Source organism: Fringilla coelebs (genome assembly GCF_963513975.1).
Source record: "Fringilla coelebs genome assembly, chromosome: 3".
NCBI lineage: Eukaryota > Metazoa > Chordata > Aves > Passeriformes > Fringillidae > Fringilla > Fringilla coelebs.
In genome coordinates, this window is record NC_140030.1 from 74,535,698 (window position 1) to 74,558,271 (window position 22,574).

The 22,574-nt window shown below is 40.3% G+C and overlaps 1 protein-coding gene across 1 annotated transcript in view; it reads right to left on the reverse strand.

Moving 5' to 3' along the window:
• Positions 1-4,935: 4,935 nt before the first annotated feature.
• The window catches only part of KIF25 (kinesin family member 25), a gene marked incomplete at both ends in the record, with an annotated part of 41,394 nt that continues 23,755 nt past the window's right edge, over positions 4,936-22,574 (reverse strand). Inside the window, 8 exon segments of the mRNA XM_084202097.1 lie at positions 4,936-4,967; positions 4,970-5,092; positions 6,229-6,384; positions 8,753-8,950; positions 11,418-11,569; positions 16,632-16,808; positions 17,864-18,016; positions 22,333-22,407. Coding sequence (XP_084058223.1) covers positions 4,936-4,967; positions 4,970-5,092; positions 6,229-6,384; positions 8,753-8,950; positions 11,418-11,569; positions 16,632-16,808; positions 17,864-18,016; positions 22,333-22,407 — 1,066 coding nt within the window.

Consider the following 22,574-nt stretch of genomic DNA (forward strand, 5'->3'; position numbering starts at 1 on the left):
GGGTGTACAAGAGGGTAAAAATAGTTGTAGGCAATATTTCCTCTCTCCTATCCTTCAATTAGATCCCCCTGTTCCCTTTGTTATATGATATGTGGCATTTTGATCTGGCTGGGGCTATGGTTAATGTCCTTGTTTAAATGCCAAGTTGGTTTTGTGAAAGGCTGTGGAACCTTTGGCATCCCTGCACTCTGGGCCTGTTTGCTCCTCCATGCTCAGATGCTGCTGCTTCTTCTGGCTGGAAGGGACTTGCAAGCCCACCAGCTTGCGACTGTTTCTTCTTAGCAAGAGCCAAGAGCCTTTTCCAGTAACCGCTTCATTTTGCTTGTTCCTCACATTTTGCAAGGGTTTGGGAAAGTGCTTCATAAAATGGAATCAGCAATTTAATAACAAATTTTTGTGTACCTTCCAATGCTGATTATGGTTTTTCTAGCCTGGCTAAAAGCAGGCTTTCTTTGTGGTGTGGCTGCTGCCAAAACATGAAGCCACACATGGTAATTAAATGTATAATTTTCAAACGTCAGCATAGGTCAAGGTTTTGTTTAAGAATGGGCTAAAGACACTGTCTTGTTTGATTACCGGTTTGTTTTAACCCCGTGATGATATGCAGTTCTCTTAAGCAATGGTGGATCACAGTGCTTTCTTGAGCTCTGCTGATAAGAGTGTTCCCAGGTGATGAGAAAGATTAAGGCCTTGTCTGGCGGGGATGCAGAGTGCTGTGAACTGCAGTGTCGGTTTAGCACTCTAAGCTAAATATGGTGAACTGCTCTGCACAAAGATGTATCTTGCAGGTGCCAAGTAAAACATCTTCAGAGAGAACTGGTGGAGACCTGCTCCTTTGCCATGTGATCTGATCTGCCTCATTTCATGCAACCTTGCCCTGTTCTGAGTGCTGCAAGGGAGCTGGGGGCAGATTTGCAAAGGCTGAAAGGTACGTGAACCAGCACTACAGAGCTGGGCAGGCAGAGCAGGGTTCAAAACTGTAAAACATAAGTGAAAACCCTCCACGGCAGTTGTGTGTTCTTCAAGTTTAAGTCCTTGAGCAATCAGTTTCCCTGGCTATGGTAAACTGAGAGCTGGTGCTCTAAACCATTGCCTGGAATCCATTGATAGACTAGGGAGGCAGAGTTATTGCTGAAAGTGTATCTTTCCTGTAAATCCCTTTCCTTTGGCTGCCAAGCCAACCACCAGCCTCAGCTGATAAATTCAGTCTGTAATGATAAATCCACAAAGAAAAGTGGGCACTAAACTGTACTTTTGGGCCAAATTTTGGACTTTTACTTTGAAGGTCATTGTGTGATTCTAGATAAGTCTAGATTTCTGCTAACTTTGTGTAGGTTTATGTGTATCCATATCTCTGTATATTACCTTAGACAAGCACTTGCTGCTATTAGGCCATCGGGATTGGTCTAGTCGAGTTCCATTTTCCTTGCTCCATCTCCAGATCGGCTAAATGACCTTCAAGCCAGAGCATTCTCACGTACTGGGAGAGACAGGAGCTCAAAGATTTGTCTTTTAACTGGATCCAAAGTTTCTGCTTTCTGGGAGGATGCTTGGCCTATGAGTTAGGAGTGTGGAAGCTGCTTCCACTTGTAAGTAAGGTGCTCTGGGGTACATCTGCATGACTGTGGGACCCTGGGCCTCCCAGGCAGGTGATGTGCTGGTCAGGCTTCACACTGTTGGCTACTTGGCCACCTGGACACTAAACCAGGATGCTGAATACCAAAAGTATTCATGAGAGCAAACTCTCTTGTGTTTGGTGTGGTTTCTGCAGTGAGCAGGCTCTTTGAGGAAGAGGTGGAGGTTTCTGGATACTGTTGCTGAAATTATTTGCTCAGCTCCTCTACAGGGAGCTGCATAAATTCAAGAGGAGCTCCTGAAGGCCAGTCCCATGGGTGGCTGGGGTCTGTGGTGCCTTGCAGCATCATGTGGATGTGTGTCTGTTTCCTAGGGCCAGCCAGGGCACAGTGCAAGGTGTGACCTAGGCGAGCACCAACTGAAATGTCACAAGAGAAAGTCGGGGCCCAGGGAAGGCGAATGAGAGCCCAGCAGTAGAAGGTTAACATGTTGACTGCCATCAAGGCATGGGGATCATGGATAGGAAACAGCACCCCTCTATACTAAGCAGCATTCTGGGACAGTGACCCAGGGACTTGTCTGAAGCAGGAGTGAGAGTGCTCCAGCTTCAGTGCCCCAAGACACCAGCTGAATGCTGCATTATGCACTCATGGACTTCACTGAAAGGATCTTCTCCCGATTTCTGTTGTTTTTACTCTCACTTGGTTGTGCCTCTGTCCTTGCAGAGAGCAAAGCTGTTCTAGCATATAGACTACATGGGCATTCTTAAGAACAACCACCTTTTCCCTGGTGCTTATGCCCTTCTATCTCAATATTTCAGAATTCTTTCAAACATCACTTTTCTTTCTTTCTCCCAGTGTTGGTATGTGTGTTTCAGCTTGACAATGCCAAGATAGTGAGGACTGGTTTATCAGGATAGGCTTTAGTCAATGAGGAAAACCTTGAGGTCAGCTCTGTGAATATCTATCACATCTGCTTTTCTGAAACAGACGTAATTTCAAGGCACAAAAGACCTAAACACTGAAAAATGACAGCAAAGACGTACAGGGACTTGCACATGCTGTTTTGCTTGCTACCCAAGACATGAGTTACATGTCTGAATATCCTCCTTTGGCAGGCCTGAGTGACTCTTGGGACAGAAGGCAATTCAGCTTAGACATGTGAGTAAAGCCATTTCACCCTTACAACTTTTACCCTTCTTCCCTTCTGACACTGGGATTGAGCAATCACATCTCTATAACTCAGGAAATTCCAAACCTGAAAGTTGTTAGAACAAAATGTTAACCCTGCTGCCCTGCATATCCTGTACACTCCGTTGTGCAGGTCAAACAGTGAGCGATATGCTATTCTGACAAGGAAAACAGGAGTAGGGAATGCTGCATACTCTTCGTTTGGCAGAATTAATGTTAATGTAGAAACTTAACCTTTTTGCTCATATTTGAGGGGTTTATTTCTCTGCTTCAATAATAAGTACTGCTGCTTTTCTCCTACAACAAAGATCATAAATAAATCCAAAGTTTTGAGGGGCAGTTTTTCAGAAAAAGAAAAGAAAGAACAGCTCGTGGAAAGTTGCGCTTCTGTGTAACACTTAAAAATGTCAAATCCTTAAAATACTTGAACTTACTTTTAGCTACTGGTGGAATCAGCCCTTGTTACTTAATCTCTCTGTGAGCTGTAATCCAGGCTGCTTTAGTAACCCAGCTGTCCAGAGACTAAGGTGAGCTTGAAGCTACTTCTGCATTTTGTTTACCAAGCTGACATTCCTTGCTCTGACACTATCTCAACTGAGATTGTTTTACTGACCACTCAGCTTCCTAAATTCCTGTGGCCCCATTGGTTTTCTAACCCTCTGTTACTGCTGGAATCAGGTAGAGTTAAGGCTTTTTTTACCCTCATGGCATTATTTAGGAAAGCAAGTGTTACTACAGCTCTTTGGTTCAATACTTATGTCCTGAGCACCAGAGCACTGCAAGCAACACAGCAGCTGTTATATATTCAAGGGTGAAATTCCAATAATAGTATGCTACATAATCTCTGGATAAATATTTGTGCTTGTGAAGGTTAAGTGACTTGGAGTACTATAAACTCCAGCTTTTGGGGCAGGCCACTGCAATTTAAGCCTTCTTGCAGTGACCTAACAATGACCTCTCTCCCAGTGTAGGGGCAGAGTAATTGCTGGTGGAAAAAAAATTAAGAGTGGCTCTTGAGGCCTCTACTGAACAGTAATTTAGTGCACAGAACACATCAGATGTTGCTTGATCCCAATTGTTCACCTTGCACCTACTTCTCACCTCTAACATTGCTTAAATTTCTTGAAACTTCACCCAGTGTCCCTTCATTCACAAACCCTGCATGATGTTGTCTCACCATTGGTGTAAAAGGGTGAAAGCCTCTTGCGGGTGACAAACAGCATATCACAAGCTGGTGTTTGGTGTTTTATTTGTGTGGTTATTCTTTTTTAATCTGAAGGCACAGCATCAAGGCTGTGATGTGTTTAACTTGCTTCAGAAATGCAAGTGAAACAATAGGCCAGATTACTACAGCAGTTGTACAAGTAGAAGTTGACTCCCATTAGGATCTGTAGTTCAGGGCCTCTCAGCATTCATGAAGCAAAAACACCCCCCCCAAACAGGCAAAGCTGTGGGTTTAATGAACTCAGCAGAGCTGGGACTCATTCCAACTATTTAACTAAAGTGTGTTTTCAAAAAGTTGTGTAATCCCGCATTTGCTTTCTAAACTACATTCCAGAGGGATAACAGATATAGCCTTACTTATTTTTCTCCATCTCAGTAATGCCATTATTTCCTACCTAAATCAGAGAACAAAACTCCTTTCAGTACAGCTGATGGGTTCCTTTACACTCCTACCTGTTGCTAGTGCATTAGGAATGACCCCATCCATGCCAGATTGCAGAGCAGTCAAAAAAGGATGTGTCTCATTTTAATCCAAGCTGGGAGGACATATTTCACTTGCTGCTGTGAAGCATTGGAGTGATATTTAGACTCCTGACTTCTACTGAGAAGACAGAATGCACCCTTGGCCTGTCAGAAGCAAACCATCCTAAATCAGGGTCCTGTTGACTTAGGGCAAGTAGAATTAAAGAAACACATCACCAAAGCCATGTCCTAAAGCCCAGTTTATTTCTCTACCATTCCACCATGGTGGGTAGCTGTTGTCAATACTTGCTATTATCTTTGGAGCAAGAACATCATTAGCAGGTTTATTGGTTACTAATGCCATGTTGAGGATTGTTTATTTTATCTGGCAGTTGATATCTAAAAGAATGGCTTAAGGACAACAATATACATTTCAGTCTGAGGAACTCATTAATGATACTTTAATCCACAGGAGTCTTAGGTTTTATTTTCCTTTACTCGGCACTGGGAAATTTTTTTCTTGACTTGTCCTCTCTGAACTTGCCGAGCACGAGTTCCAAATCCCAGAGACTGCATTGATTCTGTTAAGTACTTTTGGCCAGGAGAGATGCACAGCATCACCAACAGTTTAGCATCACCTCCTAAAAGCAGGGGAAAGACAAAAGATATTTACCTCATTATTTTCTGTAAGTTATACATTGTTACCATACTGATACACAACAGTGAGCACAGGTTACCATTGCTTTCATGAAGCAGAAGACTACTGGTGAAAAGGGCTGTTGAAACAGACAGCTCCTTCATGGGGAGTCTAGCAATATGATATTGTCCCCCAAGTGTTTCACAATTTGTAAATAATCATCATGCACGTTATGGCTCTGGACACTTAAATTTAAGTTCTGTCAAATATTTGTAAATTTGGGGTAATGGCAAAATGGCTTGTATGACAATAAAACAAAACAGACTTGAAGTTTATAGACAATGATTAAACAAAGGAGGAAATGGCCATTTTCAACACTTCACCAAAGTCATACAATAGAAATAGTTAAAATCAGGCTGAGTGCCTGTGCAACACTTCTCTTTTTGGCTTTCCCTTCTCACAGTAGAGACTCCAGTAGTAAGTGAAAATCTAAGCTTAAGCAAAAAAATAATAGTAACCTAGCGACTCTGAAGAGCTGTTACCTCATTCACTGTCAATGCCTTGAACTGGAGATTAAAAGCATAAGGGCTAATATTTTCTGGCTGAAGAAAAACGGACTAATGTTCTACACATATGGACACAAATCTGACATTACTGCAGGAATAACACTTGCTTTAAAACTGCTTCTGCATTGATGAGGAGCTGAAGAAGAGGAAGCGACCCCAATACAAAAGGAAATTGTAGCACAGTGCCATGTCTTCTTCCTTTGTCTTGCTGCTACAGGGCACAATGTTAAGGAATGTGCAAGCAGGTGATTATACCCTGCAGTAATAAAGATTGAAGTTTAACTTATAAACTGTACCTGACACGAAACACTGGTGAAACACAATTTTTACCCTTTACATGATCCTATTGAGATGTTGTTCTTCAACTGAGCTTTGGAAAGAGCACGGTTCAGCCTGATTCAAGAGTTCAGAGCTGTCACTGTGTACTCACACTCTCCCGACCGAGAGTCTTTGAAATAGAGGGCACATTCAAGCAAGGAGTATAAGACCATCTTCTAGTTTTACACAGCAAAGGAGAGGAAAAACCAGGAGAAGAAATCTATATTGTTGAACAAGAGTCAGAATAATGCCTCACCTACTGAGTCCTGAAGCAGGTGTGTAAGTTTGCTGTTCCGATATGGGACGTGAGCTCGCTGCTCTGCTATTGCTCCCAGAACATCAGCCAGGGCGGACAGGCTGCGGTTGATGAAGGAAGTCTCTCTCAGTGCTGCCCCTGTCACTCCAGACATACCTGGTACAGTGTACAAAAAGGCACTGATAACACAAAGCAAATCTGCTTCAAAACTGTAATGTGGAGGAAAGGTTAAAGACAATTCAATGTCTAGAGATGGTCCAAAGCATCTCATGTTAAAGCTGATCTCTGCAGCTGTACAATGCAGTTTTTGCTCCATATGTATTAAGAACAAGGAACCAAGAGAGTAGGAACACCTTCAGATCAGACAAGACAACACTGCTTTTGAAAACACAAGTCCACAATGGCCCCAAGAGAAGCCTGTTTTGTTCCACCATTTTTTATAATAGTTAGCTGCTCTATCTGTATCCCTTTGGAAAAAGGGACAAGATTCTGATGGCACAAGCTGCAGAGAGAAAACTGTACAACAGCCACAAGTGTTTGGTTCACCAAAGCCTATGGAATGGTGTTTTATGGCATGACTTGCTGTAAGGAAATGGATGAAGGAAAATGGTGCCCTTCTACCACCCACCCAGCATGGTTGTATGTAGCTATGCTGCCCCTGAGCAACAGAGTAAAGCTTTGGTCTATGCAACACGTTGCACCAATTCAAAGAGGTACTGCAAGCTCAACTCTTCGATCAGTCTGGATGAGGATGCAATTGAGAGTAATTAATTCCTGCTGTCCTTACCTTTGCCATTTGGGGAAGAGAAATTTGCTATTAGTGTTTAGCATCATATTATTCAAATTCAAGCTTTCTTGAGGTACAGATACACCCTCAGTCACTTCTTACCCAGAGCACATGATCCATGTCAGGCAGAGCTGATGACAGTGGGATCAGATGAGGCCAACAGCTTCCTCTACTACCTATCTCCCCTCCTATCTCTAGACAGGTACAGGGAGTGGCTAGAGCTCTTGTTTTCCCCTTAGGCCAGCATTTTCTAGCAAAGGGGAGTTCAAGAGGGAAATGTGAAAAAGTATTGCAATAGCAAAAACCCCAGGAGTCTGGACAGGGAGGGCTGCAGAACTGTGACTGTGGGAGAGGATGAGGTTGGAGTGGCAGAGTTGTAAGAGACAGAGCAAAACAGTTTGGAAGACCCTGCCAAAGGGTGGATAACAATCCAAGATAGGATGAATCTCCAGGTAACTTTACTGGGGTCACTACATATATATACAGCCATCCCCAGGCTTCCTGTATATCAAGGACAAGTGGACTCCTAGGATAAGAATTATCCCCCTAAAGAAGAAAAATGCAAATAGGGGAGGGGGTACATATTTAAAGTACTGATTATCTGCATTTGGTTAGATGAACTTTGATAAAGCATTTAGCTGAGTTTTCAAAGTGAAACACAGTTTGCTAAAAAGGGACAAATTGGCTTGTAAATGCTGCAAATTAGCCAGGCCAGCTGTAGAGCCAACAGGGCTGGGTGCTGACATGTGTGAGAAGCCTGGGGTACTGCTGCTCACTTAGATTTGCCCACATTTTAAAACAATTACAAGTTAACACTGCCCTCGCTCTCAGCAGAGTATATCCACTAGCACATCTGATGGCAGAGGTCAGTCTGCCACTAACTAACTCATCTAACACTGATGTGAGCACAGCTCTTCCGGCTTCACTGGAGGATCTGGCCTGCTGAGCCCCAAACCGAGGAAATGTTTGTCCTGGTTTAACTGAGAGAACAAACACACACCCTGTTGCTCAATTACATGTTTTCAGCATTTAGAGCAAATGAAAAAATAATGTATTATATTAGGTTTCTCTGTAGAACAAAAGTTTAACAGTGAGCAACAGCAAGAATTCTTGGCAGTAAAGTAAAAGACTCTTTCATAATACTGGTTCACTTTTCAAAACATTATTTCTGGAATGATACATTTGGCTGCATGGTTTTTCTTGGTAAGAATACTTGTCCTTTAGGAAATAATCAAGTTTTTGAAATTATTGTGTGCATAAAGGAGGTAGGAAGAAAATGCTTTGAAGAAACAATGAAAACAATATTATCTTTTCAACACTAATTTCCTCCAAGACTTTTTCCACAATAAAGCAGAAAAATCCACACATGGTGATATCAATTATTACAGATATTTGTAATATTTAAATAATTTATGCCCTTTAAACATTTCTGTACCAAAGACATGCTAATTTTCAGAAGAGAAAAACAGGCCTAATAAAAGCAGTCTGAACAAATAGTGTATCTATGATAGGGGTAACCATCCTGGGCTTATTTCAAGCTTAAACAGTCATACTTCGAGTTAAACTATACCAGTGTAAAACCAGATCAATCAGCCCTCAAAATTTTGTTTATGCCAAGATCTGTGGGTTCAAACCACCCCTGTGTGAGCAGCATGTATCCCTCCATAAAGGACTAAGGCATTTATTGTAATCTAGTTCCATGAGGATCCATGCCCATGAACACACACGTTCACTTACCGACACACTCACTCCCAGCCAGGTCCACCAGCTGCAGTCGTGTTTTGACTTGCTTCATTTTCTCAGTTCCTTCAAGCTGCACTGGTGAAGAGGCTCTGGAAGAAGAGGTGGATTTATTGTCTCTCATTTTTTGTGGAAAGGTGAAGGAACCCTCTTTATTTAGTCTCTGACTGGTTTGTTCATCTTCCCATAAAGTACCTGGTTAATGGAAAAAACAGAAGAGAGCTTCTCACTGACACTGAAAATTGAGATGGGGAAAAAATGGGGCATCAATAGGGGGATGTACAGTATCTGCTGCTTCAGGCTATTCTAACAGAAGCAATGTACAAGCCAGAATCCATGGCACAGGCGGGCTGAATGACTTTTTCTATCTTATTTAAAGTTTTACCCATCAAACCAATCCTACCAACTCGTAACAAGCTTTGGGCTTTGGTGTAGATTTTGTTGTATCCAATATCCCCATTGTTGACACATCTGTGTGGAAAACAAGAAATGGAAGTCCAGTAAGGACTTTAAAGAGGCTTTTTTAAAAGTTTTAGACTAATTGCAACCAAAGTGCAATTTCGGATGCTTGGGAGCAGTAGGTTCTGAAAACAGATTCTATGTATTTGAAACTGGTGCTCTGGCAAAAAAAAAAAAATCCTTATTCTGCCTCTTCTATTTTGTCCTTTGCTGCTGCTCCCCCTAGACTTCCTTCAGCCCTTATATCCCACTGCATGATCGCCACACAATGAGCTATTAGCCTCAATAGCGTTATTCCCACTTGATCAGGTTGGTTACCTACTAGTATCATGCCTCAGCAGAAGCATCTGGCTTTCTCTATTTGCTGGGAAGGAAGACAAATACTGTTTGGGAAAGCTGCTTTCACATTAGCTTAGCAGGAATATGTGCAAAATGGATTTCCCAAAGTAGTTGTTTTTGGGTTTTTTCTCTCTTAGTGTTTCGGTTTTCATCTATCTCTTTCTCTCTCTGAAAGAACAAAAGAATAAAAGGCACATATTCTGCTACAGGTCATAGAGACAACAGACCTCCTTGGGTGGTTAAGAGTTCTAGTTGGAATAGTAGAAAGTTTCCAACTGCAAAACTTGACTAAAGAGCAGACTGACTTGCCTTACAGAGCTCTGTACTTCTCCAAGTAGGCTGCTGCTAAACCCTGAGCCAGCTCTTCACAGTGTAGGCAGAGCAGCTGTGTTGGCTTACACAGAATAAATGGCTTCAGACCATACAGTGTCAAACTAAGTGTTCCCACTCTTCAGTTTCAGACAATGAAATTAAGAAACAGCTCTCCTCAAACAACAGATAATACTGACCAAAATGCTAAATACCTTGAAAAGTGCTGGCTTGTCAACCCTAGCTTTAGGTGCAGAACTCATCACAGACTTTACAGCTTTTTCTTTATTGACTAAGGTATCTGCCATTGAGATATTTGACAATGGCACCTGGCTTTTAAATCAGGAGCCTTTCCTTTTAAACAAGCCAGGCTGTGCTGTCACACACTGCTGCAGTGAGGTCCCAGCTGCAGTGCTGCTCTGTTTCCTTACAGCGCACATCTTCACCCACATGCTGTGAGTCAAAAGCCAGAGTCTGCATTCAACCACAACTAGACGTTTCTGCAGAGCTTTGCTGCCAGGCAACATGGCACAGTGGGGTGGCAGCAATTAGAAGTGGCAAAGGGAATTCTAGACCAGACAAGATGGCTGCTATGCTAATGGTGCAAGCACTGAGTTTAAAAAAGTACCATCAGTCTAATTGACCAGAATCTGGAGCTGACTAGAGTTAACATTGGGAATGCTGGAGCTGCAACTTATAAATTAACTGTGTCTTTAGGCAAGGCCCATAGGTAAGAGAGGGCACTGTTTGTTCTGCTTTTCTGTTGGTTTAATTTCTGATAGCAGTGTAAGGGAAAAAATGTTAAATATTTCCCACTTTCTAAAATCATATTGTTGTTGCAGAGTATGAAGGAGATGGACCACAGCACTGAAAGCAGAGACCCTAATTATAACATGAGCAAAAGAAAACAAAGTTACCCCCAAGAGCCCCAAAAGAAAGTTGTTCCTCTACCAATAAACTTGGTGTGTAGTGGAAAGCAGAAATTTCAATGTTGCCATAATAAATAGGATAAGTATTTTGTTATTTCATAGTGGCCTATTATTAACAGTTCAAAAGATTCTGAGTTTAAAGGACACTTTTGCAAGGCAGAGAGTAAATAAATTTAATTCTTTCTCAACCAAAAGCATATGATGATCCCTAAAATTTATGGTTAGCTCAACCACAAACTTTGTATGACATGTAATTATTCATTCTAAGTGATTTAACTACTTTATTTGAGTATGTACTTTATCAGGATCTTTACTGTCTTACACCTTATGACTTTCTGATAACACTTATTCATTAGTTGCCTCATGCAATAAAACTTTAACAATTCTGGAAGTCAAGGCATGTCAAGAGAAGTGCTAAGATTTTATGAAAGTTTGAGTAGCATTCAAACATGAAAATGGTCTGTTATTTAGGAAGGAAAGTAGAAGTTAGAAGAATGGAAAAGAACTGAGGGAATGTATCAAACATTGGAAAAAGGAAGAAAAAGCAATACGAAAACCTCCCAGTCCACAGACTGTTTTTCTAAAAGCAACTGGCTCCAGATGTATTTTAGTAACATCCTACTTACCAAAGTTATCTCCAAAGACAACTGTGGTTATGGTCAATGTCACTACCAGATGAGAACGAGAGGAATGAGCATGCACCAGTGTTGGGTGCGTGACTCTCAGCTGTAGGCCTTTGTTGACCAGATGTAAAAATTCAGATGCATTTTCAACAGTCCTAAGAAGTAAAGAAACAGAAAGGATATTTAACTGACTCACAGGAAAAAAAATCACACAAGAAAGCTGACAACTTGAATGAGAACCTCAGCATTTCCATTTCCCTGCTCTTCTCCTTATACTACTCTCAGTTTTGAGCTGCACAAACAGACTTTTTCAGGCAAAGGGAATAAGGGATAAAGATGAAAATTCAAGCTAAAAGCTGTGATGCAGTCCTGAAAGTACAGAAGAGGCCTGCCAGCCTTGCAGGTCCAGAGGTACTATAGCTCGGCTCTTGAAGCCACAGACATTTCTCTATCTCCATAGTTTGGAAGAAAAGACACAGGTTTAGACATTGCTGGAATCTCTGGTCTTACAGAAGTAGATTTCTCCAATTTATGCTGAGGTAGCTCATTTTCTTAGGTACAGAATTAGGTAAAACCCTGCAAAATTTCTCTCATATTTCACACTTGGAATTAAATCCAGAATACCTGGGAAAAAGTCCAGTTCTACTGTTCAATGAGCATAATGTCAGAATAAATAGATGCTAATTTCTATAGACCATTTATCTCATACTATCTATTTTCTTTTCCTGTTAAAGGAAGTACTGTAAATATGATCAACCCAAGGGCAAGGACCTAGCACACACAGTGAAATAAACACAGAAAATCAAATAAACTGGTTAGGTAAAGAAAAAATCCAGTATGATTCTCCCTATGTTTGCAATGTTTAAAACAAATGAGATAAGACTGTCTATCCTTTTCTTTCACTGTGTTGCCTTCTTCAATAATCACTGAAGATAGAACATCTAAACAGTTGCTTTTAGGTGGGGGTATAAATTATGACTGTGTATCATAGCCTGGTCACTGAATGCTCTGTAACAGCACAACCATTAATAACTCTTATGACAGGCCACAGGCTTGGTTCCACAATGCTGAAGTCAGAATCAGCTAGCATGTGATAAAAGGCAAGGTCTTTATGACTTAGATTTGGCCGATTTCAGTAAAAGTCACATCATTATTTTATGCTAAGAGCCATACTTGAAGAGTTTAGAAACAGAAGAACAAAAGAAAACAAGCTATACTCAACTAAAACAATTTCCTCAAAAAACAAAGCAAGGGCATCTGAAGCACAGAAAAGCATTTGGCCACACCATATCTATAGACACTTAGGAAAAGCAGCCAGCTAAGTGCAGTTCCCTGTGTGTCCAGGCCTGTATGAGGTAAACAATCACTACAGACTTCCCCTATCAATCCTAAGCAACACATGCCAGCCTCCACGGTGACACCTCTACCTCTGGGCACCCACCGGGGATGCCTCCTGCTTGTTTGACCTGGTACCAGCAGAGAACCAGTGGCTCCAGTTCCTACAGTCAGAGCCTTACACTGGAGTGACCTGACTATTGCCTCACATCCAAGGAGGCACTCATCCTGCCTTCCCAAGCCTTGAACTACACCTTCCAGTGGATAGTCAGGCAGGACTGGAAGGCCCGAGGGGGAAGCAGCCTTAGCTAGGATGCAGCACCAGGCTGTTGGATTCTGCAAGCTGCTGCTGTGAGCTGGCAAAGGGTCAGCGCTCCAACCTGCTGCCCCATCCCTGCATTTGCCAAGGAAGACAGGGCTCGGGGTGTGCTGTCAGTGCTGGTCACCTATGGCTGGGAGGCTGCAGCTGGCTTTGAAGGCAAGCAACACCCCCAGCCCAGTGTGGCGAGCTTGGCACAGTAGCTCCTCCGCAGGACTGACAGAAATAATATTTTAGTATAATCTCTACGACTTCATCGTGCTTTATGTGCCGCACGTTCCAGGACCAGATTCTACAAAGAGAAGCCCTGTTGCGGTTACGTTAAAAATTTGATGCTGAAAGTTCTCCAAAGTCAACCAAGCTATAAAAGAAGAAAGAGACTGAGGCTTTCATGATTCAGTAAGATGAACATGTTAGTAGGAAAGAGACTACTGTACTTTAGTGGATATATGGAGAAGCCAATGAGACCCAGCAGGCCAATATATTCTAGATGAAATATTATCATAAATGAGGATGTGTTTTTATTCAAAGCATCAGCTGTTTACTTTAGATTTCAGGCAGCTGGGTGGCCTCATTCAATGATTCCTTTACTTTGTCTGGGATTGTTTTTTCTTATTAACCTTTCTATGTAATTATTAATATAACCTGTTTATAAATTGGACTTTTTTCACTGCTTGCATTGTAATTGAGATACAAGTCCATGTTTTTATTTATGTTTGCATTAGAATTTAGTATTAACTGATTGAGATAAGTGGCTTTTAAGAGTTTTAGTTCCAGGCGCCAGGTTCCTTTGCCATAAATTAAAATTTACAGAAATAAACCGAGCAGCCATTTTATTAACTAGAGGGACTAATGAAACCTTATTGCAGCTTCACTTTTTTTTTTTTTTTTTTTTTTGCCTCTATGGCACAAGTCCCACTGCTTCTCACCTCTCCCTTTCCCAAAACCTATGAAAAAAGGTGGGTCACCCACCAACTATGCAAAGTTCCCTTGGGAAGTGGAACAGGCATTTTTCAGGAAAAAAAATTATGCCAGACCAGCATCTTGGTTACTGAAATACCTTAATTAAAAAGTACTTGGAGGTTTTGATGAAAAAGGGAAAGTTCAACTCCCAGCATGCCCACACTACATGTACCTGTCTTCACTTTAAGTCATATGGTTCCTTTCCTGTCTAGTCAAAGGAAAAAGATTAGCTCCTCCAAGAAAGATTCAGCACACACAGATTAAGTTCTGCTCCCAGCCTCTTCTGGAGTCTTTCATTCCTTTGACAGCAGAGCCTTAACTAGATACTAAAAGTTGGAGTAGAGTCACAGTTGGGAAATGCAAGAATAGAGACATAGAGAAACCCACTAGTCAGCATAATACAGACAGAAAGGGCAAAAGGATTCATCACTTAAAGCTCCAGTCACTTTTCATTCATTCCATGTTCTTATGGAGCATGCAGAGTGCAATCAAGCTTGCAGAATTTCTATGGAAATTGTATTTAACCTCAAGACCAAAGAGCAGGCAAACCCCAGATACAAATGTTAATCCTGCTGAGAATATCGCAGCACTTATTTCACAGAAAGAAAGGAGAGTCATAGCTCTTACAGTGAAGAAAACTACTTGACAATTTCTCTGGGCTCCTACTTTTCTATGAGCAATTAAATTGGTAGAAAGTACAAATCAATAAATGTGTATCACTAGGTAGAATAAAAGTACATTTGCACAATCCTCCAGTACATTCTTGTATTTTTATCAAGGTTTGCTGGGAGTAGCATTAAATCCACATAAACAAACTACTGGTCTCCTTATGTGACTAAGTCCCACAGGACAAAATTATCTCCCCTGATGGTGCATTTTATTTAATTGGCATGGTATGCATTTCATATCTGACTGCTAATTCCCCTTGAAAAAGTAGAGATTAGACCGTGACAAGAATTACTGTAGAGAAGCAAAGAAAAACATGTTTCCTCAGAAACATAGAAAACACTAATGCTGTTCTAAACATTTCAATAGAGCAAGATGTTTCTTTTCACAAGCATTATTTACTCAAGGAACAGGATATTTCTTTATGTGACATCTTGATAAAGGAGCACATGCTCCTTTCTTGAATCTGTTCTCATGCTGGGTGCTCACAGAGAAATGTCCAGTTTAATTCCACTGGGTACCATCACCTCTCTGGTGCCACTAGTACTGCTTATCCAAATTTTTTTTCTAACTAATGTTGATACTACTAGAATAAGGCCCAAAGAAAGGCCACAAAAATGGTGAAAGGCCTAGAGAGGAAGCCACATAAGATGACCTCGTCTATTCAGCCTGGAGAAGAGAGGACTGAAGTGAGACCTCATTGCAGTTACAACTTCCTTGTGAGCGGAAGCAGAGGGGCAGGAATCAACCTCTTCTCCCTGGTGACCTGAGGGAACAGCCAGAAGTTGTGTCGGGGAGGTTTACATTGGATATTAGGAAAAGGTTTTTCACCCAGAGGGTGGCTAGGTACAAGAATAGGATTAATGGGGCTGTCCTGTACAGGGCCAGGAGTTGGACTCAATGACCTTGTGGGCCCCTTCTCACTCAGGACATTCTATAATAAATGATACAGCCATGACTAAAATGAGGCATTTGAAACAGGTTCTCTCTTGTTAATTGATGAAATTTTATGAACATATGATTTTTAACATCTAATTACCCAAGGTAAGTTTTTTATATATAACAAGAAAGCACTGTACATTTGCTTTGTATGCCACACTTAGATAATGCCAAGAATCATTCCCATGAGTACTACAACAAATCTTTGTAATGCTTAGTAAGTAAAAGAAGACATTAAAGTAAGTATAGCTGTAGCCTTAATTACACTAGCTCTCCCTACACTGACAAGTTGTGTAAATAAGGATAAAACCTGGCATACAGCAATGCTGGGGAGGGACATCTTAAAAGTGAATGGTGAGAAGCTTTGCTGCTTAGCTTTTAGTTTGAAGAACCTTGATTTTCAAGACCTACCAGTTCAAATGCCAACATAACAATTCCAGCTTTAACACCTCCAGTTATGAAAACAGAACATTAAGTAATAGTAAGATGGGTATTTGTATTAAAAGATGACTTAAAATCTTATTCTAATTTTTTGAAACTCCAATGCATAAAGGGAAAGCTAACACCCTACAGCTGCTTAACCATTTGCAACTGGTACGTAAATTTCTATTATAATCTGTAAATTTTATAATTCAATGAGACTGAATGGAAAGTGCTTTGTGACTAGATGACCCCTTCTTTTTCTACAGCTGACAAGATGCCATAGATCCAGCTACAACAACATATGCAGCAATCTTCAGGCGTTCTGAGTGGAAGGCACTTAGCACAGGAGTATAACTCAAAGTAACTGTACACTTATTTCTGGAAGTATTTTGACATTTGCAGCCAACTGCAGTCTAATAGACTGAGCTAACAGAAACAGAACTGTTCTTTTGCATATGGTAAGGACTCATTGTTTAGAAGCAATCTGGTGCCTATAATGCAATTTTGCGACAGCTCTACACAGCGTTAACACCAGATAGTGTTGGGATGGTAGGAGCAAGCCGTGTACTCACTCGTGCGTCAGCAATGGCACATCACTCTTCCCTTCTCTGGTTGTGACAACATCACGCTTGACACCAAACACTTTTCCACAACTGTCTTTGGCCAGAAGATCAAAAATTTCATTATTATACACTTCTACAACAGAAACCTCAACCCAGTAACTTCCTGGTGGCTTTTCTGAAAGAAGCCTGGCAAATAAAAAAAGAGAAAAAAATTTGAAGAAAAAAGTCCAAAAATGTTGAAGTCAAACCCCAAATGAACAATCTGTAAATAGAGACCTATTCTTTAATTGTAATATAATTATAGTCTGATAAAAGGATTTACTCAGTATCTGCAGCCTTGGAATTGCCTCATCCATATGCTAATGTTAACTTGAAGAATCAGAATATATAGTTTATTTATACTTAAGGAAGTAAAATAGAATTTAATTTTCCAAACAGCTGTGCCAGCTTGTTTTTTCCACTAGCCTCCCACCTCAGGATTTTTTTTAATACTATTTCTCTACTGGGCAGATATTGCACTCAGAATATAAAATCTGGCAGAGTGAAAGCAATGAACAGAGATGGGAAAATATATCTGGAAGAAGTTATCTGTTCACAGCCTGAGAAAATCCATAAATTAGGGATTCTCTATTCAGGAGAATATTTACAGTTAGACAGTTATTCTCATACAAAATTGGTTCTTTGATTTAGCTTATACCCTTGTCCAAAACAAACAAGCTTAGCTGGAAAAACTTCTAATGGTTCTTCTACTATAACATAGCAGCATATCAGTTCAATCCTCTATAAGGTTCAACTGAAAAAAATCTAAGAACCCTTAAAACAAGAACAGATTGTAGTTAAAAATTCTACTATCCTTCCTTGGGACTGGGTTCTAATCTGAATCCTCTTCATCTATTCCAGTTGTCAATTTTCACAGAACTTTTCAGAACTTAATTATCTTTTGGATTCCCACAACTATGGTTGAAATATTTCCAAATGTTTAATCAGAATCTGAAAGCCAGATGGACAGATAACACACAGTAAACTGCATAACCTTATTGTCTTTGAAAATTGGATTAAGCAGGAGAGAGACTAGAAATCTATATGAAACCTCAAGTATCAAGTGGTGGTCAGAGAAGCTATAAATAATAACCTTTTGAAGCTGAAATCTGTAATAATAAATACACTACAAACATTATTTAATCCTTTCTATAAAATTTAAAGTGACTGCCACTGACAGCAAGCCTTTACTTAGTTTTTACCTGAATACTTCTTGGGTAGCTCGGGGAATAATTCCAAGTTCTGATTCCTCTTCTATGGTGAATGCTAAGTAGTTCCCCTCTAACTGTGGTCCCAACATTGTGTATGTCTTCCCACTTCCAGTTTGCCCATAAGCCATGATACACACATTGTACCTGAAAAATAGAAATACCGTAATTTATTTTACCATTACCAAATGTGCCTGTTAGGTGGCAAGTCAAATTCCAAACAATATGGGAACACAAACTTGCACAAGAAAATAAAAATGCTGCCCCTGATTTCTTTCTGCAGATCTCAAAATCTGACAGTAATTACTGCTCATAACATCACCTAAACAGATTTTATTTTTTAAGTAGAGTTGAAAAGATGCTTTTAAGTAGAAGTTTAAAGGATCCTTAGCTTGGAATGATTGGTGCTGTTAGACATCCTTGCCTACCCAGCTTTCAGCTTTTGCACTACTGAGCTGCTTTTTGATCAGCTCCTGAACCACAGCAGTTTACAGTACAGCATTTTAAAGTAAACCATTTCTGGGTCTGATTTGTGTGTTGCAGCGCTGTGCTGCAAACCACTGCACTTGTAGCCTAACAGCTGGGAACTCTTCATCTCTCATAGCCTTTTTCAGGCAGGCTCATCAGTCATTGCCCTCAGAGAAGGCAGCCCTAAGAATAGGAGGCATAAATTTTAAACCAAGAGCACCAGTTGAGAATGAGCAGGTACACAGTGACTGTTCTGGAACAAAGGTGGCAGGAACTGCTCTGATAAGGACAAGTAGGAAATGAAAATGTACAATATCACTGCAGAGGAACAGGCATCTATGAAGCATCATCTTCTGAAGCAGACAAGTAAATATGTGTAATGAACAGAACTCCGAAAATGCCTCTTGGCTGCACTGAAAATGATAGAGAAAGAACTGTTCACAGCTGTGAGCACCGTTGTGGATGTCTGTGCAACAGGGATCTGAACTGAAATGTATGAATCCAATCTAGAAAGTGTGTTACAAACACAATCAGATCAAAGTCAACATCTTAAGCAAAATAAGTGGGTGGATACAGATGCAGCCAGCCACAGTACTGCTTTGTATGGAGGACAAATGTGCTGTGCAGCTGAAGTTTTGCCCCTCCTTGGCTGTGCCTGCTCTGCTGCCCCTGCCAGCAACTCGATGTTGACCACAGTACTGTGGAAGCCAAAGCCTTGGAAGACGTGCATTTATGCTGATAGGACTGCTCTCTCCCTGGACTATCTTGTTTGTTCAGAGGTACAACATTAGCAGAACCTTCACACACAAGAAGTGCTTCACAGTTTGCAGAAACATCTGCTATACTAGAGTTGCAAGAATGGGCTTGCTCCTTTTCTGCCAGGGAATAAAATTTCACTGTCTAAGCTACCTCCTCGTTGGGCAGACCTTAAACAGCTGCTTTTGATTATCTGATGCTTTTCCTCATATCAAAAATGTAGTTTCAAGCACATGCCAGCATATTTGAATGAACACCCCTCATCTAATTGTTTTAAATGTATGGTTTCAAGTCAGGGAATACTTACGTGCATATTAAACATGCCTAGAAGCAATTATTTCAGGAGGATTATTTTGAAAGCTTTCACTTGTTGGAAAGAAATGTGGGCTGATAAGCCACACAGAAAATACCTGGGTACCCTTTCTGGGAATGTGAAGTCAAAGTTGCAGTCAATGAATCTATAGTAAGGTCCCTCCAGATTTTAGCATGCACTGCAGAGTGTAAAATAGGAATCTAATCATAGATTTGATGAAATAAAGGAGATGATATAACTGTAATTGAAAACAAAGAGCACTACAGTAAAATTAAATGTGATAGCAATTAGGGCTGTAAATCTGAAATGAGGGATTTCTTGAAATATTCACTGCTGACATAACTCAGTAAAAAAGCTCACACTAATTTTGGTAGTTTTTAGCTAGACTAACCATAAGTAATTTTCTCAGTTCCACCCCTCATACACACTGCCTGGCCAGCCTGTAACTTATGGAGACTTTTAGCCCTATTTCAAAATTAAATAGATCTTTGGAACCAAAAAAGGAGACAGATGTTTTTCCTTACAAAAAAACAGAATTAGTCTTCTTAGAAGTCTCTCCTAAAGAACTTTCCTATAGTCCAGTTGTTTAAATTTTCCTTAATGGCTGCTAGTTATAAAACAGTAAGCATCATGGATAAAACAGTTCTGACAAAATACAGATAATATGATTAGAAGTTAAGTGGGCAGAGGATTGTAACATTGAAGACAGAGGTGCAAGTCAGGTATCAATCAGTGGTAACTTCTCTGCCAAAGCCAAAACAGTGTTTCAGTCAGCCCAAATGAGCTAAAACTGGCCAAAGCAGTATCATATCTAAGCAGGTAAAGGAGATAATGAATTATTGGGGGATTCAACAACAGGACAAGCAGCAGATTACTTTATATTGATCTATATAGTAGTTATTTATTATAGTTTACTTCATTGAAGTTCTAGCTTCAATTTGAAAGCATAAAGCTTTCAAATAGAAAAATATGTGCCCTGATATTTTTCCTTCTCCACTTTATTATATATAACTGTTATAGACTTCTTTAGAAAAGTTCTTATTGTTAAGCTAAAATACCAATAGTTTTGTAGCACTTCTCTCCTGAAAAGAGCGAGGGTGTTCACTCTAGCAAAGTTACCCCTAGGAGAGAACACTGTTAAAGGAAATGAAAGGAGAAGAAATTCATTCTTTAAAATAAACAAACAAGTTGGATTCTTCAGTGCTGTAAAGAAAAGAAGTTACCTTACTCCCCTGTTTGCCCTGTATGGCTCATAGTAAACTTTGAAGCCTGCTATACTTTGTCTGGTTTACATATGGAACAATCTTTTCTTCCTGTATATTTGTACTGAAAAATGAAAAAATCCATTAAGAAAGAAAAACATAGAAAAAAATAAGGAAAAGGAGGGAACACTCCCTTCTACTCAAGCTAAAAGTTGTTACAGACCACTTTGGAACTCAGACTAAAACAATCAGGAGCAGCAAAGAGGTTCAAGGTTCAGACTAAGTATGTCTGTTTCCCATTTACAGTGGGAAGGCTGCTGTGCTCATATGCACAGACTCGCCTTTCCTGAGAATCTGCTTCTGTTTAAACAGCACTTCTGGAAGAACAAGACAGGTCTTTTGTTTTCACTAACAGAACATTTCCTAACTGAATACAAAAATCTTTGCTTTTAGGACAGGATTCTCCCCATGTAAAAATTAGTAAATGGGAAGTACAGCAGATCAAGGTACAGATCAGATATGTCTGAAGACCCTTAAGGGACCTGTTCAAGGCAAAAATATGATCATTGCAAAAGGAAAAGTAGGGACAGAAAGCAGTAGTTTTAAGACTTCTTTAAACTGCTGCAACAAAGTGGTCCCTAGGTTGGTGGGCTAAAGAAACTGAGGTTACTCATCACTGGTAAACAAGAATAATGCAATCTATGACTTCCCTCAGCCAGGGAGCCCTTGGAGGCCTCTCTGTGGCATATGGAATTCCCAATATTCACAGTATCTTTAGATACTACTTCTAGGATGCTTTTACCAAAAGGAACTTTGGAAACTTCCGTGTGCAGGTGCTGGGAACAAGGATTCCCACTGTTCAACTATGCCACTGTGAATGGAAAGGGACTGTCTTTTCCTCTCCAGGGAGTGAAAGGTCCATGACAGCCCTACCACATAATTAAGTGGTATTGGAACAGGGATGAAAAAGGAGCAGAGAGAAAGTTATGTCTAAAATTCAGCTTAAACCTCAAGGATTATGACAATATGCATATCAAAGCCTCTTTGCAAGAGTAGCTTAAGTTGGCTCAGTAGTTATAAAAAGTTATAAAAAAAAAAATCACACTTTATGAGCTTCAGTAGCTAGAAGTAATTCCGTGTATGTGTTAGTGCTTGTTACTGATCAGTTTTGTATTCAAACCAGAATTCTGTTTTACCTCAGTGCCTGAAGGAGCAGTAGAATGACTGACAATGCTCAGTTCTGGTTCAACCAGGAATCGATTGCACCACCTCCTATGGCCTGTGCTGGACGCAAAGCCAGAACAGAGTGGCCCTGGCAGGCCTTTCACATTGCACACAACGTTCACAGTGAGCACACTGTTAGAAAAGATGTATCATACAATGTCTGCAGCTGGAAAAGTTATAAAATATAATCTAAAGAACACAAAGAAAAAATACAACATCATCCATTAGAAGCATCAGTTTGACAGAAGCAGATCAGAGGAAAAAACTGGGATTTGTTTTATTTTTACAAATTTGTCTGCTCTGCTAAATTTTGTAAATCATAGTTTCACTGTTTATACAGAGAAACACCGTTCACTTGCTGCTGAGTAGAAAGAAAACAGGAAAATGGAACAGCAAAGCCATAAAACTTGCGTAGATCACCATTATTAAGTATTTCTTTAATTGATAGATTTCAGTAGATTATTGTGCTTTAGCTTTCTTATGGCAACCTTTTAACTTACCCATCCAGGAGAGATGTTAGCAAAGGGGCCACATCTGCAAATACTGCATCTTGAGACTCCAAATCATTGTAAACTCTGAGGAACAAAGTGCAATGATTAACCAAAGAAAAATATAAATGTTGTCACAAGAGCACAGACCACAGAAAATGTAGGCTAGTGACATATAATCTGGGACCTGCTGACATTTCTGTGACACAGAACTGAAAATTTGAACTCCAAAGTCCTCACTCACATTTTGGGAG